Source organism: Bos indicus, chromosome 11 (assembly GCF_029378745.1).
Source record: "Bos indicus isolate NIAB-ARS_2022 breed Sahiwal x Tharparkar chromosome 11, NIAB-ARS_B.indTharparkar_mat_pri_1.0, whole genome shotgun sequence".
Lineage (NCBI taxonomy): Eukaryota > Metazoa > Chordata > Mammalia > Artiodactyla > Bovidae > Bos > Bos indicus.
This window is the reverse complement of record NC_091770.1, coordinates 49,985,599-50,004,926: the sequence shown is the minus strand read 5'-3', so window position 1 is coordinate 50,004,926 and position 19,328 is coordinate 49,985,599. Positions and strand designations below refer to the sequence as shown.

At 43.5% G+C, this 19,328-nt stretch overlaps 1 protein-coding gene across 4 annotated transcripts in view; it reads left to right on the top strand.

The window, feature by feature from the left end:
- The window catches only part of DNAH6 (dynein axonemal heavy chain 6), a 278,835-nt gene that overhangs the window by 198,513 nt on the left and 60,994 nt on the right, over nucleotides 1–19,328 (top strand). For all 4 annotated transcript variants that reach the window (XM_070798839.1, XM_070798838.1, XM_070798840.1 and 1 more), the window contains exons 57-61: nucleotides 2,965–3,129; nucleotides 8,227–8,294; nucleotides 9,710–9,890; nucleotides 11,364–11,543; nucleotides 16,134–16,367. In XM_070798839.1, coding sequence (XP_070654940.1) covers nucleotides 2,965–3,129; nucleotides 8,227–8,294; nucleotides 9,710–9,890; nucleotides 11,364–11,543; nucleotides 16,134–16,367 — 828 coding nt within the window. The remainder of the gene's footprint in view (nucleotides 1–2,964; nucleotides 3,130–8,226; nucleotides 8,295–9,709; nucleotides 9,891–11,363; nucleotides 11,544–16,133; nucleotides 16,368–19,328) is intronic.

The following is a 19,328-nucleotide window of genomic DNA, read 5'->3' as shown; positions in this document are numbered from 1 at the left end:
CAATGGTAACATTTAAGCTGTGACCTATATGAAGAGTTCACCATGAGCACTCAGAAAGATAGGCTTTCCAGGCAAAGAGGACAGCATATACAGCAGCCTTGGACACAAAAGAAACTGGGTAACAATTGTAGTTTATTTCCTTAATTTCCCATACTAGTTGTATAAGAGAAGAATGAGTAAATGAATACTGTGAGCTTAGTCTCAGTGTAACTGTGTCTAGAAGGATCTCTGTAGCCACAGAATGGCGAGAAGCTCAGAACAGACCAAGGACCTGAGGCAGCTTAGCTGCAACCCTGGCCTGGTGCAGCTAATATTAGAAACAGGTACCACTCACTGATGGGCTTCCCCAGTGGCTCAGCAATAAAGAATCCATCTGCAATGCAGGACATGCAAGAGATGTGGATTTGATCCCCTGGAGGAGATCATGGCAACCCACTCCAGTATTCTTGCCTGGAGAATTCCATGGACAGAGGAGCCTGACAGGCTACAGTCCATGGGGTTGCAAAGAGTCAAACACAACTGAAGCAACTTAACACACACGCATCACTCACTGAATGCTTCCTACACACCGGACTCTGATGTTGGTGTTTTATGTGTATGAACTCTTTAATCCACACTGCACCTTACAAGGTGGTTACTGCTATTATTCCATTTTACCAATGAGGAATCTGAGGCACAGAAATGTGAAGTAAACCATCTGAGCAGCCTTGATTGTATAGAAAACCCACAGCAAGTTACCAGGCTCTCAGTCTGAGCTCCAAAGAGCACAGGAATCCTCCGTGTGTGGCTGTGACCTTGACCAAAATGGGCAAGGTTCTGTAATGGGTCCTAGGCCCCCATTTAAAGTCTGAAGCTACAGGAGAGGGTGAGAGCTCCAAAACTCTTTGGCAGGGAGTCTCTCTTGCTTTCTGTGAGTTGGTGTCACTCAGATTATACACCTAACTGCTTTCTACATTTGTGGAGTGGTATTTTCAAACTTTGCCTCCACCCATTCATGGGTGTGAAATAGAGTTAACCAATCTCAATCACTATCTTTTAATGAAATAGATTTTTATGTATTTTTAATTCATCTGCATTTGTTATGACTTTTAAAGCTGGAATGTGATTTAATCACTACATTCACAAAACTTGCTCTGAGTTACTTTTCAATGGCTTTCCAACATTCCTAGGTAGGCTTATAAATGTGCCACTCTAAAAAAATATTTTTCTTTGGAAAACAAACCCTATAGGTATTTATTTCCATTAAGTTGGTTCAGTTTAACATACTAATTTCTAGAGGCTTGGCACATGCAGTTGATCACTACAGGGGATGGGAGGTTTAAAAAGTAAATTCCAGAAGATGAAATTCACTTTAACAAGTTGTCATTGTTCTTGTTTAATTGCTCAGTCCTGTTTTGTGACCCCTTGGACTATAGCCCCCCCAGTCTCCTCTGTCCATGGGATTTCCTAGGCAAGAATACTGGAGTGGGTTGCCATTTCCTTCTGCAGGGGATCTTCCTGACCCACGGATTGAACCTGAGTCTATTCATAGAATAGACTTTAAAAAGCACAAAACTGGGGACTTCCCTGGTGGTCCAGTGGCTAAGACTCTGTGCTCCCAGTGTAGGGGACCTGGGCTCAATCCCTGGTTGGGAACTAGATCCCATATGCTGCAACTAAAAAAAGAAGATTGTATGTAGTACAACTAAGACCCAGTGCAGCCAAATAAATAAATATTTTTAAAAAAATAAAAATAGTAAAAAGCACAAAATTGTATTGTGGGTGGTAAGGGAAACTTTTATCTCATAAACTTTTGTTTTAAGAAATTGCATGCTCAGGTACCACATCGCAATTTAAAATAGATTTGTTAGCTATTGTTGTTGTTTAGTCTCTAAGTCATGTCCAATTCTTTGTGACCCCATGGACTGTAGCCCCCCAGGCTCCTCTGTCCATGGGATTTCCCAGGCAAGAATACTGGAGTGGGTTGTCATTCCCTTCTCCAGGGGATCTCCCTGACTCAGGGATTAAACCCAAGTCTCCCGCATTGCAGGCAGATTCTCTACCACCTGAGCCACCAGAGAAGTCCAGGTCTGGTTAGCTATAAATTACATCAAATTTTGGCAGCTCCCAAGCCCCCATCACATACAAGCTGATATAAAGATGTTTATCATGGGGGTTGTTAGCAATGTCTACATGTCCATGTTCTTACCACAATCAGATTTGCTTTGAGGGGGGTACAAATTACTGTCACGTAGAGTAGAGATCTACAAACTTTCTGTGAAAAGCCAGATATTTGGGCTTTTTCAGGTCACATACTGTATTCTTGCCTGGAGAATCCCTTGGACAGAGGAGGCTGGTGGGCTGTGGTCCAATGGATCACACAGAGTCAGACATGACTAAAGCAACTTAGTATGCGCAGTCTGTCTACAAACATTCTCTGAACAAATACTCTTCTTTGTTTTGTTTACTTTGAGGGTTTTGTTTATTTGCTTTACAATCCTTTAAAAAGGTAAGAACCATTCTTAGCTCAAGAGCTATACAAAAACAGGCCCCATTGGCCAGATTTGGCCTGCAGGATGGAGTTTGCCTGTTCCTGACCTAGAAAAACCATGAAGGTGAACAGAGTTTCCTTTGTCTGGGGCCTGTTCAAGGACCACCCTATGGATTCTTCTTTCTTAGCTGCTTTCTCTTCTTTCTTAGCTGCTTTCTCTTCTTTCTTAGCTGCTTTCTCTTGGGGATGAATTGTGTATAAATTTAGCCCAAATAAATATATGACCTTCCCATGTTCTTATCTCTAAAGTATTAAGGAAACAAACTCTGGAAAATGTACTCTGTTAGAGGGAGTGAGTGGAGTTTAAGAAATATCCATAAAAGCACTGAAAATTTGCCTGTTCAGAGTAAAGTTTGAATAAGAAATTTGAAAAAGTTGCTGCCATGCATTTAATGCCTTTTGAAAATATATTTTTTATTGTTTTAACGTTTAAGCTTAGAGAAACCCTGGATCCAGCTCTGGAACCCATCCTATTGAAACAGACTTTTGTCAGTGGTGGACGGCTGCTGATTCGCCTTGGAGACTCGGACATTGATTATGATAAAAACTTCAGGTTCTACATGACGACCAAACTGCCAAACCCCCACTACCTGCCTGAGGTACAAGCCACAGGCCTGGAGCCCCCAGCCTGAGAGGATTTTGCTGGTGTGATGGGTCTCCCCTTGCTGAAACGAATGACTCCTCCTAACGCCTCTTCCCTTCTGTCACTCCCTCCTCCCACCATCTTCTACTCGCTTCTCTTCAGAGTCCTGACTGATTCCAGTCACCCTTCTCCTCACCTTCTGATTGGGACTCAAATCCCTCCCAGTGCTGGGTCCCCTGTCTCACTTCCCTGTGCTCCTTTTCTGCTCTCCAGTCATTCTAATGAATCATCTAATTCTAATGAATTCTAATCATCTAATCATTCTTCAAGAAAATTAGAGATACCAAGGGAACATTTCATGCAAAGATGGGCTCGATAAAGGACAGAAATGGTAGGGACCTAACAGAAGCAGAAGATATTAAGAAGAGGTGGCAAGAATACACAGTAGAACTATACAAAAAAGATCTTCACAATGCAGATAATCACGATGGTGTGATCACTCACTGAGAGCCAAACATCCTGGAATACGAAGTCAAGTGGGCCTTAGGAAGCATCACTACAAACAAAGCTAGTGGAGGTGATGGAATTACAGTTGAGCTATTCAAATGCTGAAAGATGATGCTGTGAAAGTGCTGCACTCAATACGCCAGCAAATTTGGAAAACTCAGCAGTGGCCACAGGACTGGAAAAGGTCAGTTTCATTCCAATCCTAAAGAAAGGCAATGCCAAAGAATGCTCAAATGACCACATAATTGCACTCATCTCACATGCTAGCAAAGTAATGCTCAAAATTCTCCAAGCCGGGCTTCAAAAAGTATGTGAACCGTGAACTTCCAGATGTTCAAGCTGGATTTAGAAAAGGCAGAGGAACCAGAGATCAAATTGCCAACATCTGTTGGATCATTGAAAAAGCAAGAGAGTTCCAGACAAACATCTACTTCTGCTTTGTTGACTATGCCAAAGCCTTTGACTGTGTGGATCACAACAAACTGGAAAATTCTTCAAGAGATGGGAATACCAGACCACCTGACCTGCCTCCTGAGACATCTGTATGCAGGTCAGGAAGCAACAGTTAGAACTGGACATGGGACAACAGACTGGTTCCAAATAGGAAAAGGAGTACGTCAAGGCTGTATATTGTCACCCTGCTTATTTAATTTCTATTCAGAGTACATCATGAGAAACGCTGAGCTGGAAGAAGCACAAGCTGGAATCAAGATTGCGGGGAGAAATATCAATAACCTCAGATATGCAGATGACACCACCCTTATGACAGAAAGTGAAGAAGAACTAAAGAGCCTCTTGATGAAAGTGAAAGAGGAGAGTGAAAAAGTTGGCTTAAAGCTCAACATTCAGAAAACTAAGATCATAGCATCTGGTCCCATCACTTCATGGCAAATAGATGGGGAAGCAATGGAAAGAGTGATACACTTTATTTTGGGGGGCTCCAAAATCACTGCAGATGGTGACTGCAGCTGTGAAATTAAAAGATGCTTGCTCCTTGGAGGGAAGGTTATGACCAATCTAGAGAGTATATTAAAAAGCAGAGACATTACTTTGCCAACAAAGGTCCATCTAGTCAAAGCTATGGTTTTTCCAGTAGTCACGTATGGATGTGAGAGTTGGACTGTAAAGAGAGCCAAGGGCCTAAGAATTGATGCTTTGAACTGTGGTGTTGGAGATGACTCTTGAGAGTCCCTTAGACTGCAAGGAAATCCAACCAGTCCATCCTAAAGGAAATCAGTCCTAAATATTCATTGGAAGGACTGATGCTGAAGCTGAAACACCAATACTTTGGCCACCTGATGTAAAGAACTGACTCATTTGAAAAGATCCTGATGCTGGGAAAGATTGAAGCGGGAGGAGAAGGGGTTGACAGAAGATAAGATGGCTGGATGGCATCACCACCTCAATGGACATGAATTTGAGTAAACTCCGAGAGTTGGTGATAGACAGGGAGGCCTGGTGTGCTGCAGTCCATGGGGCCACAAAGAGTCCGACGCGACTGAGCGACTGAATTCAACTGAACTGAATCATTCTTCTCGGAACCAAGGCCATTTGTCCCCTCTTATTGTGGCTGAGAAATGACTCAGAGCCTAAGACAGCCTCCAGGGGTCGGGGGGGATCTGTCAGTGTCTGTGTGTGCTGAAGCCCACCCGGCAGACAGCCTCAGATGAGAAAATGGCCTGCTTAAGAACTCTGGTGACCGATGACATTAAAGGGTCATGATTCTAATGTTTGAAGTCTGTACTCAGAGCTCTAGGGGAGGGGCATCTTGTCCCCTTCCTCGTACTCTCAGACTATTGAGGGGAGCTGTGTGAGCCCCACATCCATCCACAAGTCTCTGAACCACAGTAAGATCCAGAAGATTCCCTCCTCTTGTGCTGCAGAGACAGAGGCAGTTGTAACAGAAAAGAAGACAGCTGGGATTCCTCTCCTTCCCCGAAGGGAGCTCTGCGGAGCAGCTCCACCTACCCACCTACCCATCCCCACTTCCCTCCTCCACCCCCTCACAGCCTGGGGCTGCCTCTGCTCCAGGCACAGCCACTAACTCTGTAGGATCTTCCCAGCCCCACAGGCCCCCACTCCTTCTCTAATGGTGTCCAAGGAGTGAGAGAAAGGAATTTTCCTCAGAACTTCACTCCTGTAAAACTCCCACTAAAAGTCATCTTGGAACATACCATTCCAAAAAGTATCATTTTAATTACTGAATCCTGAAAGCTGCCTGTCTTCCCTGGATGTATTCAGGTTGAATGAAATTGACACCCTTCTTGCATAAAATGAGGGAAATGCTCTTAAAAGCATAGGTCAGGGTTTTGCTTGTCAGCCTCAAGGGGTTTAAATGTGAAGCCGCTGCCAGAGCTCACTTCTCAAGGGCCCTTTTAGATTTAAGGAAGCTCAGTTGGCAATGGCACCCCACTCCAGTACTCTTGCCTGGAAAATCCCATGGACGGAGGAGCCTGGTGGGCTGCAGTCCTTGGGGTTGCTAAGAGTCAGACATGGCTGAGCGACTTCACTTTCACTTTTCACTTTCATGCATTGGAGAAGGAAATGGCAACCCACTCCAGTGTTCTTGCCTGGAGAACCCCAGGGACGGGGGAGCCAGGAGGACTGCTGTCTCTGGGGTCGCACAGAGTCCGACACGACTGAAGCGACTTAGCAGCAGCAGCAGCAGTTGGTAAGAAAGCTCATCCACCTGCAATGCAGGAGACCCTCGTTCAATTCCCGAGTTAGGAAGATCCCCTGGAGAAGGGATAGGCTACCCACTCCAGTATTCTTGGGCTTCCCTGGTGGCTCAGACAGTAAAGAATCTACCTGCAATGCAGGAGACCTGGGTTCAATCCCTGGGTTGGGAAGATCCCCTGGAGGAGGGCAAGGCAACCCACTCCAGTATTCTTGCCTGGAGAATCCCCATGGACAGAGGGGCCTGGCAGGCTGCAGTCCATGAGGCAGCAAAGAGTCGGACGCAACTGAGTGACTAAGCACTACTCACGTCCTGATTCACAGCCTTCAGTTTCTCACTTATTTAACTTTTGGGAGAACATCACACACCTCCCCAGTCCGAGCTCTGTGACTACAGGTAGATTATTCCACCTCTTGGATCATGGGTCAATCAGCTAAAGTGGAGATAAAGCTTACTTCAAGGATTTGTCTGTGAAGATTAAATAAGAATAATGTGTGTAGATAAAAAACAAGGTCCTCCTTAGTACATGGAACTGTATTCAATATCCTGTGGCAAACCATAAAATGGGAAAGAACATAAAAAGGAATGTGAATGTTTACATATATGTATATATATAAAACTGAATCACTTTGCTGTGCAGCAGAAACTAACACATTTTAAATCAACTATGTGTCAACAAGTGTTTAAAATTTTGTAAGAATGTTTATAAAATAAATGACATTTAAACACTACATGTATGATTTTTGCTGTTGACTTATCCCCTGGTAGCTCAGATGGTAAAGCATCTGACTGCAATGCAGGAGATCTGGGTTCAATCCCTAGGTCAGGAAGATACACTGGAGAAGGAAATGGCTACCCACTCCAGTATTCTTGCCTGGAGAATTTCATGGACAGAGGACCCTGGCTGGCTACAGTCTATGGAGTTGCAAAGAGTCGGACACAACTGAATGAGTTTCCGTATCCAAGTGATGTCAGAATATTATAGCAACAATTTGTCATAAAAATAGTATGATGAGACAAAGTATATAAAACTCTAGTATCAACAGTTTCTTTTTAACACAGGCAAACTATCTGAAAGTCATATAGCTTCTTTTTAAAAAAGGTAAACAATGTGAAAGTCACTATAAGTGATTTTTATTAGCCCATTTAGCCTCACAAATACCCTATGCATTCTTGCTTCCTATTTTCCCAGTTTTTCTTTTTTTAAAAAAAAAAACTTTTTGGCTTCACCACATGGCATGTGAGATTTTAGTTCCCTGACCAGGGATCGAACTTGCACCCCCTACACTGGAAGCACTAATCTTTAGCCACAGAACCAGCAGGGAAGTCCCCTATTTTCCCAATTTTTAAGGAACAGGACCTGAAGCTCAGAATGGACTGGCTTGTTCTACATCACATACACACTGACAGGTACAGCTAGAATTTGAGCCTGCTTATTTCTAACCCTTCGCTGGCTCACCTTTCCATAAAATACAGTTCTCTAATGGTGGCGTTTGAGGAGCAAGATTGTCACTCACAGCAGTAGAGAAAATTGCATTATAATTTTGTGAGACATGAGACTTCCCTGGTGGTCCAATATCTAAAACCCCACACTCCCAATGCAGGGAGCCTGGGTTCGAGCCCTTATCGGGGAACTAGATCCCATATGCCACAATTATGCCGCGGCTAAAGATTCTACATGCTGCAATGATCAAAGATCTCACGTGCTGCAACTAAAACCCAGTGCAACCAAATAATATAATTAAATAATTTTTTTAAAAAAAGAACTTAGTAAGACTAGGATTTTATTGCTTGCCTTGTGTGGGTAGCAAGTGTGTTCACCATTAGACCTGGAATACATCCAGCTGGGCAATAATGAGCCCTGTTCTAATAAAGAAAGCCGTCCATATATTATTACTCTGAACCAGTTACTCTCTGCTTCTCTTCTAGGTGTGCATCAAAGTTACCATCATCAATTTCACTGTAACCAAATCAGGCCTGGAGGATCAGTTGTTAAGGTAAAAAACAAAGGGCAGGTGGGGAGGGAGTGGTGGGGAGAGCAAAGATTTCCAAATATTTTGTTTAGAAATTTTGACTTAAGAAAAAGATTAGCTTTCAAATAGAGGGATGGGGGCAAAGTGAGGGAAGACATCAGTTTGCATGTTTAGACTAGAGAAGCTAGAGGTATAGCCCCTTTACTCTTTTCTTTTTCTTTTGAGATTTATGTGTTATTTGGTGGACATTCTGAGAGCTTCAAGCCTGGGAGACAGGACTCTCAGATCACTCTGAAGGACTGCTCTGAAGAGGCTAGGAGGGGAGCCAGGATATATAAGAGTTTTTGCAACAAAGTAACCAAAAGATTGCTGTTAATTAAAGAAAACTTCCCTTTAAAAAGGCTTCCTCATGGCTTAGTCAGTAAAGAATCTGCCTGCAATGTAGGAGACCCAGGTTTGATTCCTGGGTCGGGAAGATCCCCTGGAGAAGGAAATGACAATCCACTCCAGTATTCTTGCCTGGAGAATCCCATGGACAGAGGAGCCTGGCGGGCTACAGTCCATGGGTTACAAGAGTCGGACACACCTAAACGACTAAACCACCACCAAAGAAAACTGGACTAATTCAAGTTAAGGAATCTAGTGCTTTTCTATGTACGGGAAGATGCAAGAATCTGGGCTCCCTGAAATCATTCCTTTGATATGCACCTTAGCTATCTTGGCTTCCCTGGTGGCTCAGACTATCTTGGCTTCCCTGGTGGCTCAGACGGTAAAGCCTCTGCCTGCAATGCGGGAGACCCGTGATGGATTCCTGGGTCGGGAAGATCCCCTGGAGAAGGAAATGGCAATCCACTCCAACACTCTTGCCTGGAAAATCCCAAGGACAGAGGAGCCTGATAGGCTACAGTCTATGGTGTCGCAAAGAGTCGGACACAACTGAGCGACTTCACTTTTCACTTTCACTTTAGCTATCTGGGGCCAGCATCCTGTACTTTCTCATCATGAATAAAGCCCCCTTTTTAGATCCAACCAAGAATTGTTTCAGAGAGGTGGTGGGATTTCATGAGTCTCTCCTCTTAGTAGGAAAAGAATGTTCCAGGCACCATTTTCAGCTTGGGACAAGCAGCCGTTAGAAACAGAAATTGAATGATTAGAGGGATGAAGCACTGAGCAGATTTCCCTAAGATGAGCAGAAGCCATGGGAACTGTGGTCAGGTGCAGGTCTCTGAGATCTAAGATAAAGAATTAAAGCGTATATGTCATGCAGCTAGTCACTGAGGGCACCCGGCAGAAGAGGGGCCTATGCACTAGGATTTGGCTGGTAGCATTAATATTCAGGTAAGTAGTATTCAGGATACAAACAATGAGAAATTCAGAAAGAAAAATAGAACCCTAGAGCCCTGAGAAAGACCTAACTTAGAGATTCACTTTGGCACCAGTGATGTCGTGCGACTCGAGAAGCCTGAGTTGGAAGAACAAAGGATCAAGCTCATCGTGAGGATCAACACTGATAAAAACCAACTGAAAGCTATTGAAGAGAAAATCCTGAAAATGCTCTTCACATCTGAGGGAAATATTCTGGACAATGAAGAACTCATTGACACACTCCAGGATTCAAAGGCAAGTCAAATATTTTTATTATTTATAAACAGTGTGTTACTTCAAAAGATATAACTGCACCCTTTAAGGGTCCTACCAGTTTTTTTATTTTATTTTTAACTTCATGGGGTCTTCATTGCTATGCATGGGCTTTCCTAGTTTCACGAGTGGGGACTTCTCTCCAGTATCCTATCCTCTGTATCTGTAAACTAGTTTCTGTTTGCAAGGCATTGCCTTGAAGACATCCTTCCTATAGAGTAGAGACATCATTGTTGTACAGTAGAAACCAACACAACATTGTAAAGCAATTTTCTTCCAATTAAAAAATAAATTTAAAATTTGTCTTTTTTTAAAAAAGAGTAGAGTCAGGATTGATTGCTCCCGGGCTGCACTTACTGCCACTTCCTGCCTATAGTTCATAGGTCAGCAGTTCCATAGTGATTGCTCATGGTCCCTGCCCTGGACCCTGTGACTTCAAGACAGAGGATTTCCCAACCTAGGGATGTCCACACCTGAAGAAGATGAGAGAGTGGTGAACAGAATAGGGGCAGACACCAATAGGGAAAGGCAGAGAGACTGAAGAAGACAGAGAAGGGAATCTTGGAAACCCCACTGGCCAGAAGGCTCCCTTGAGCCACAAACCCAAAAGACAGAAAACCAGGAGAGCAGCGGGAGAACTTGACAACATCTCTAGCTTACTTAGGATTACGCTGTTATTGTTTGGTCACTAAGTTGTGTCCAACTCTTCGCGACCCCTTGGACCCTTCCTCTGTCCAAAGCCCCAGGCAAGAATACTGGAATACTGTATTACAATTACTGTATTACAATTACTGTAATACAAGAATACTGCAGTAAATTGCCATTTCCTCCTCCAGGGGATCTTCCCAACCCAGGAACTGAACCAGTGTCTCCTGCATTGGCAGGCAGATTCTTTAACACTCAGCCAATAACCCTTCTCAAACAACAGCTTCTACCCCCGGGTTTCACTGTAGGTACACCTGGAGTACCGGGAAAAGAGAGAAAACATTAGATTTCCTTGTTATTCCAGAGTGGGATGTGGTACCGCTGCCTTCCCGGTTCTCTCCACCCCCTCTCATGAGCAGTTTTGTGGATATCCTTTCTCCCCTCCTATCTCCTTTCATTACAGGAACACTGGATCGCTTGAGGACTGCTGATGATGAAGCCAGGGAGCAACTGGGTGTTTGTGTTTCCATTTCAGAAGGCACCCAGGTTCCAGGCTCAGAAAAATTCTGCTGCGCTTCTCCCGCAGTCTCCTGTGTTGCCTGTTTTCTTCTGCCCATCCCTAACTCTGCCTGGAAAGGAGGTCAGCTCAGTTAGAAGGAAGTCACTGAGTCCTGAGACTGAGTCATGTGTCTGGGGAGCCTCCTTATTATAATCATGAATTCTTTCCTAGACCTAACTGGATATGTTCCCTAAATCCCACCATTTTTTGGAAGCACATCCTCAAGGACTTGTGTTCTTTTGTTTATTCAGATCACTTCCGGCGCCATTAAAATCAGACTGAAGGAAGCCGAGTCTACTGAGCGGATGATAAACATCGCCCGTGAGAAGTATCGTCCTGTGGCCACTCAAGGCTCTGTTATGTACTTTGTCATTGCAAGCCTCTCAGAAATAGATCCCATGTATCAGTACTCACTAAAATATTTCAAACAGGTAAGTGCATGGTTGTTGTTGTTAAAGAAATGTATCAGTGCCTCATGAGCGAAATGGAGAAGGGCATGGCAACCCACTCCAGTATTCTTGCCTGGAGAATCCCATGGACTGAGGGGCCTGGTGGGCTATAGTCCATAGGGTCACAAAGAGTCGGACATGACTGAAGTGATTTTCACTTCCACTTAAGGAGCGAAGAGGCTATTTCTGACCCTCCATAAAAATAAGTGAGGGCTTCCCTGGTGGTCCAGTGGTTAAGACTTTCCACTCCCAACACAAGGGACATGGGTTCAATCCCTGGTCAGGGAACTAAGGTACCCTCAGGCTGCAAAGTGTGCCCCCCCCCAAAAAAAGACACAGTATGGCTACCAAGTGGGCGAAGGAAGGGTGGGATAAACTGGGAGATTGAGATTGACATATACACATGATTGATACTATGCATAAAATAGATAATTAATAAGAACCTATTGTATAGCACAGGGAACTCTATTCAGTGTTCTGTGGTAACCTGAATGGGAAGGAAATCCAAAAAAGAAGGGATATATGAATGCTTATGACTGATTCACTTTGCTCTACAGCGAGAAACTAACACAACATTGTAAAGAAACTATACTCCAATAAAAATTAATTTTAAAAAAGACGTTGAAATATTCAGACACTTTTTATACACTAGACCAAGCTTGGTTTTTCCTCTAGATGTCTTGTTTAGTCCCCTTGGTATGGTCAGGGGGCTGGCAGCAATAGGAGCTGCAGGAGAGAGTGGTAATGAACTGAGAGAAATAGGAGGCACGTTGTGTAGACACACCTGGGCTCTCTTCCAACAAGATGTGCATCTGTTGTAGCAGCCTTTACAAGCCATTTTCACTTGTTCCTAATGGCAGGGTTGCTGTTCTCACAAGGGGTTGCCATCTCCCCCTTTACTTGGTGGATATTAAACCAAACTTCCCAGGTAACACAGTGTTAAAGAATCCACCTGCCAAGGGACAAGACTCAAGAGACACAGGTTCGATCCCTGGGTCAGGAAGATCCCCTGGAGAAAGAAATGGCTACCTACTCCAGTATTCTTGCCTGGGAAATCCCATGGACAGAGGAGCCTGGCAGGCTACAGTCCATGGGATCACAAAAAGTTGGACACAATTGAGCACAGACACACACACACACACACACACACATATTAGACCAAGCAAGGTAAGGAGAGGTAAATCCTTTCATTCCACCTAAATGACTCTGATAATGCTTTTCTCATCCTGGGTGTTTTGCAATTCATGCTTTTCAAGGTTTTTGTTTTTTCATTTTTACCATGCCTCACAGCTTGAGGGATCTTAGTTCCCGACCAGGGATTGAACCCAGGCTCTCAGCAGTGAAAGCATTGAGTCCTAACCACTGGACCACCAGGGAATTTCCATGTTTTTCAAGATATTAAAATATCCTTCGAGCAATAAAAATGAAGATGCTCTGAAAATATGTTGGACTGACAGAAAAAAAAAATTGTAGGATGAATCATCAAAACACTGGAATTTTGCAGTTTGGAAGGGAAACTAGAAACCCAAAACACAACTGCAGGTGACAGCCCTAGCCAAGACATCCTCTATCAAACCATCCATGAATCCGTTTCACACTGAAATCATTTAGGGTGTGTCAAGATTCACTATGTTTTATTTGAGCACCAAACTTACCACCTCTTCCCTGGACTTTAAACTCTGCCTCTTGTCAGGTTGTTAAAGAACGCCCAGTCCTCTCTTTTCTGAGTGTGTTAAAGTAACAATTCCATTATTCTTTGTTGACCAAACTCTCCCAGTTCTCTAGAATAAGGGTATGCCTCCTTGAAGCTCTTTTAAAAAAAAAAAAACAATTTTTATTGAAGTAGAGTTGATTTACAGTATTGTGTTAGTTTCAGGTGTTTATCAAAATAAATCAGTTATCAGATCAGATCAGTCGCTCAGTCGTGTACGACTCTTTGCAACCCCATGAATCGCAGCACGCCAGGCCTCCCTGTCCATCACCAACTCCCAGAGTTCACTCAGACTCACGTCCATCGAGTCAGTGATGCCATCCAGCCATCTCATCCTCTGTCGTCCCCTTCTCCTCTTGCCCCCAATCCCTCCCAGCATCAGAGTCTTTTCCAATGAGTCAACTCTTCGCATGAGGTGGCCAAAGTACTGGAGTTTCAGCTTTAGCATCATTCCTTCCAAAGAAATCCCAGGGCTGATCTCCTTTAGAATGGACTGGTTGGATCTCCTTGCAGTCCAAGGGACTCTCACTCAAGATTCTTCTCCAACACCACAGTTCAAAAGCATCGATTCTTTGGCGCTCAGCCTTCTTAACAGTCCAACTCTCACATCCATACATGACCACTGGAAAAACCATAGCCTTGACTAGACGGACCTTTGGTGGCAAAGGAATGTCTCTGCTTTTCAATATGCTATCTAGGTTGGTCATAACTTTCCTTCCAAGGAGTAAGCATCTTTTAATTTCATAGCTGCAGTCACCATCTCCAGTGATTTTGGAGCCCAAAAATATAAAGTCTGACACTGTTTCCACTGTTTCCCCATCTATTTCCCATGAAGTGATGGGACCAGATGCTATGATCTTCATTTTCTGAATGTTGAGTTTTAAGCCAACTTTTTCACTCTCCACTTTCACTTTCATCAAAAGGCTTTTGAGTTCCTCTTCACTTTCTGCCATAAGGGTGGTGTCATCTGCATATCTGAGGTTATTGATATTTCTCCCCGCAATCTTGATTCCAGCTTGTGCTTCTTCCAGTCTAGCGTTTCTCATGATGTACTCTGCATATAAGTTAAATAAGCAGGGTGACAATAGACAGCCTTGACGTACTCCTCTTCCTATTTGGAACCAGTCTGTTGTTCCATGTCCAGTTCGAACTGTTGCTTCCTGACCTGCATATAGATTTCTCAAGAGGTAGGTCAGGTGGCCTGGTATTCCCATCTCTTTCAGAATTTTCCACAGTTTATTGTGATCCACACAGTCAAAGGCTTTGGCATAGTCATTAAGCAGAAATAGATGTTTTTCTGGAACTCTCTTGCTTTTTCGATGATCCAGCAGATGTTGGCAATTTGATCTTTGGTTCCTCTGCCTTTTCTAAAACCAGCTTGAACATCTGGAAGTTCATGGTTCACATATTGCTGAAGCCTGGCTTGGAGAATTTTGAGCATTACTTTACTAGCGTGTGAGATGAGTGTAATTGTGCGGTAGTTTGAGCAATCTTTGGTATTGCCTTTCTTTGGGATTGGAATGAAAACGGACCTTTTCCAGTCCTGTGGCCACTGCTGAGTTTTCCAAATTTGCTGGCATATTGAGTGCAGCACTTTCACAACATCATCTTTCAGGATTTGAAATAGCTCAACTGGAATTCCATCACCTCCACTAGCTTTGTTCATAGTGATGCTTTCTAAGGCCCACTTGACTTCACATTCCAGGATGTCTGGCTCTAGGTTAGTGATCACACCATCATGATTATCTTGGTCTTGAAGATCTTTTTTGTATAGTTCTTCTGCGTATTCCTGCCAGCTCTTCATAATATCTTATGCTTCTGTTACCTCCATACCATTTCTGTCCTTTATTGAGCCCATCTTTGCATGAAATGTTCCTTTGTATCTCTAATTTTCTTGAAGAGATCTGTAGTCTTTCCGATTCTGTTGTTTTCCTCTATTTCTTTGCATTGATTGCTGAGGAAGGCTTTCTTATCTCTTCTTGCTATTCTTTGGAACTCTGCATTCAGATGTTTATATCTTTCCTTTTCTCCTTTGCTTTTCGCTTCTCTTCTTTTCACAGCTATTTGTAAGGCCTCCTCAGACAGCCATTTTGCTTTTTTGCATTTCTTTTCCATGGGGATGGTCTTGATCCCTGTCTCCTGTACAGTGTCACGAACCTCATTCCATAGTTCATCAGGCACTCTATCTATCAGATCTAAGCCCTTAAATCTATTTCTCATTTCCACTGTATAATCATAAGGGATTTGATTTAGGTCATACCTGAATGGTCTAGTGGTTTTCCCTACTTTCTTCAATTTAAGTCTGAATTTGGCAATAAGGAGTTCATGATCTGAGCCACAGTCAGCTCCTGGTCTTGTTTTTGCTAGACTGTATAGAGCTTCTCCATCTTTGGCTGCAAAGAATATAATCAGTCTGATTTCTGGTGTTGACCAACTGGTGATGTCCATGTGTAGAGTCTTCTCTTGTGTTGTTGGAAGAGGGATTGACTAGTCAGTCTCATCCAAACTAGTCAATCTCATCCAAAGTGATTATCAAATGTGATTTGAGGATATGAGAAACTGGTTCTGCCAGCTCACCTTCATTTTCCATTTTCTGTCCCGCATCAAGATGGTCCCTACAGAATAGTCAAGAATTTGGCATTGGTCCATTTAAGGAGAGGAAAAGGAATGCACAGAACACTATATATAAATGTGTCAGTTGGGGATGAATCCTGGACTTTGTCATTGTACACTATTCACCTCCTGTGCTGCTACACATTTAGTCACTGAATTTGGGGGAGTCCAGGTAAAGAGCAAGGATTTTTTTTTTCCTTCACAAAATTAAATTAAATCAGAGACACTGATAGAGTTCTCTTTCACAGTTGTTCAACACAACAATTGAGACATCTGTAAGGATAGATGATCTACAGCAGCGCATGGAAATACTGCTGGAACAGACTCTCCTAACTGCTTATGTCAATGTGTCAAGAGGACTTTTTGAACAACATAAACTGATCTACAGCTTTATGCTCTGTGTTGAGATCATGCGTCAGCAAGGAAGATTAACTGAAGCTGAATGGAATTTCTTTCTCCGCGGTTCTGCAGGACTGGAGAAGGTACCTGTTTCAAGTTTAGACAGTGAATGTTATTAGATAGAGCTCATAAGCACCTAGCAATGCTCCACAGTGACTCTGGTAACTGAAAGTTTTACCTTCAGCTACTTAGCCCACTGGGAGTCTGGGACCCAGGCTACAACTTAGTCCTGTCTTTAGTAGCTGTGTAGTGACTATAACATTTGACCTCTTTATGCAGCAGTGTCCTCAACTATAGAAAAGGGATGTTGGAAGTAACCAGTGAGCTAGCATACGGTGAAGCCAAATCCAGCCTCTCCACCCTGACACCAAGTTAAATCTTGGAGACAGAGTTTTGGGTGAAGTAGAAAAAAATAACTTTATTGCTTTCCAGACAGAAGGGGCCACAGTGAACTAACACTGTGTGTCCCAACCTAGAGGGGATAGGGAGGAGTTTTAGAGTAATGGTTCAAAGGGGTGTGATCAGCTTGTGGACATTCTTCTGAATGGTTGGTGGTGAGGTGAGTGGGAGTCAGCATCGTCAGCCTCTGGTTCCAACCCTTCTGGTGTCTCCATGCTTATGGGCAGCCTACCATCATTAATATTTAACTTCTCCCACCTGGTGGGAGTTTCAGTATCTGCAAAACACCTCAAAAATACTGCTATGTGTATCCCTTGAAGGGGAACCAGGCTTTGCCCCAAGGCTGCACTATTGTTTCTTGACTGTTTCCCCCTTGTCTGCACATCCCCTCCCTTCCCTTATTAGCAGCTGATTGAACCTGCTTCTTGCTGACAAAGGTCCATCTAGTCAAAGCTATGGTTTTTCCAAAGTCACATATGGATGTGAGAGTTGGACCATAAAGAAAGCTGAGTGCCAAAGAACTGATGCTTTTGAACTGTGGTGTTGGAGAAGACTCTTGAGAGTCCCTGGGACAGCAGGGAGATCCAACCAGTCCATCCTAAAGGAAAGCAGTCCTGAATATTCATTGGAAGGACTGATGCTGAGGCTGAAGCTTCAATACTTTGACCACCTGATGCAAAGAACTGACTCATTAGAAAAGACCCTTATGCTGGGAAATATCTCTTGAAGGCAGGAGGAGAAGGGGATGAGATGGTTGGATGGCATCACAGACTCAATGGACATGAGTTTGAGCAAGCTCCAGGACTTGGTGATGGACAGGGAAGCCTGGCATGCTGCAGTCCATGGGGTCACAAAGAGTTCGACATGACTGAGTGACTGAACTGAACTGAACTAAACCTGCTTGTTGGAACTCATGGAAGGTTATGGAGCCTGAATGAAGTGTATATCCTGTAATCAAGAAATGAGGGACACAGAAAGGTTTTGGGCCTATGAGACCCAAGGGTCCTGCTTGGTTTCTATTGGGAACATGTTTTGAAAAGTTGACCATTTACAAATGGGAGAGTTAAAATCCAGTAAAAGTAGTAATTCACAGATCTGACCATAGTGTTTGTGAAGTCATGATCCTCTCTTGCCTGCACATATCTTTCATTATAAAACATGGGGAAGAATAGAACTTGCTTGTTGCCTTCTGTAATAACATAATGTTTGTCTAACTTGCTCCAGTCCCTTTAACTGGACTAACCCACCCACATACCACAGACCTGGTCACTCACAGAACAGAAGCACAGCCACCTGAGCCTTGCCTACCATCCAGCCCAACTCTAAACTCTTGGCTTTGTTCTGTCCATCTCAAGCCCTGCCCTTGCCCCCTACAGACCTGACACCTACACGAGCTTACCAGTATTTGAGCCTCAGTGTATCGCTGGGACTTTGGACTTCATGCTTTTGTTTGATCCAGCACTCTGAGTCAAGCCCAGGCAAGACCTCTCCACCCAACAGTCCTGCTTCCCTGACCCTCACCCACCCTGCATACATACATATTCTATTAATCCTTTCCTAACACTGTTTTCTTGCCTTTTCCTACTGTTCATGGGGTTCTCAAGGCAAAAATACTAGGGTGGTTTGCCATTCCCATTTCCAGTGGACCATGTTTTGTTAGACTGAAGGTCCGTATAGTCAAAGCTATAGTTTTTCCAGTAGTCATGTTCTGATGTGAGAGTTGGACCATAAAGAAGACTGAGCACTGAAGAATTGATGGTTTCAAGCTGTGGTGTTGGAGAAGACTCTTGAGAGTCCCATGGACAGCAAAGAGATGAAACCAGTCAATCCTAAAGGAAATCAATCCTGAATATTCATTGGAAGAACTGATGCTGAAGCTGAGGCTCCAATACTTTGGCCACGTGATGCAAAGAGCTGACTTATTTGGAAAAGACCCTGATGCTGGGAAAGACTGAAGGCAAAAAGGAGAAGAGGGTGGCAGAGGTTACATGGCATCAATGACTCAATGGACATGAATTTGAGCATACTCTGGGAGTTAATGAAGGACAAGGAAGCCTAGCATGCTGCAGTCCGTGGGGTTGCAAAGAGTCAAACATGACTTAGCAAATGAACAGCAATATTCATACCAGGCAAATCTATAGAGATAGAAAGCTTTCAAAGTTTAGTTCCCAAGCACTAAATTTTCAAAGAACTAGTTTTAGCTGTTTAGGGCTAGAGGACATGGGCAGGTGGGAAGGAAACTGCTAAACACATCATGGTGTGTGTGTGTGTGTGTGTGTGTGTGTGTGTGTGTGTGTGTGTGTATGTGTGTGTGACGAGATGAAATATTCTATAATCTAAAATTGACTGTGGTCATGGTTACAAAAACTGTGAATTTACTAAAATACACTGGATTGTATGCTTTAAATGGATGAATTCCATGGTATGTGTATTGTATCTCAATAAGCTATTTTAGAGCTTCCCAGGTGGCTCAGTGGTAAAGATCCACCTGCCAATGCAGGAGAAGTGGGTTTGATCCCTGAGTCAGGAAGATCCCCTGGAGAAGGAAATGGCAGCCCATGCCAGTATTCTTGTCTGGAGAACCCCATGTACAGAGGAGCCTGGCAGGCTGTAGTCCATAGGGTCGCAAAGAATTGGACATGACT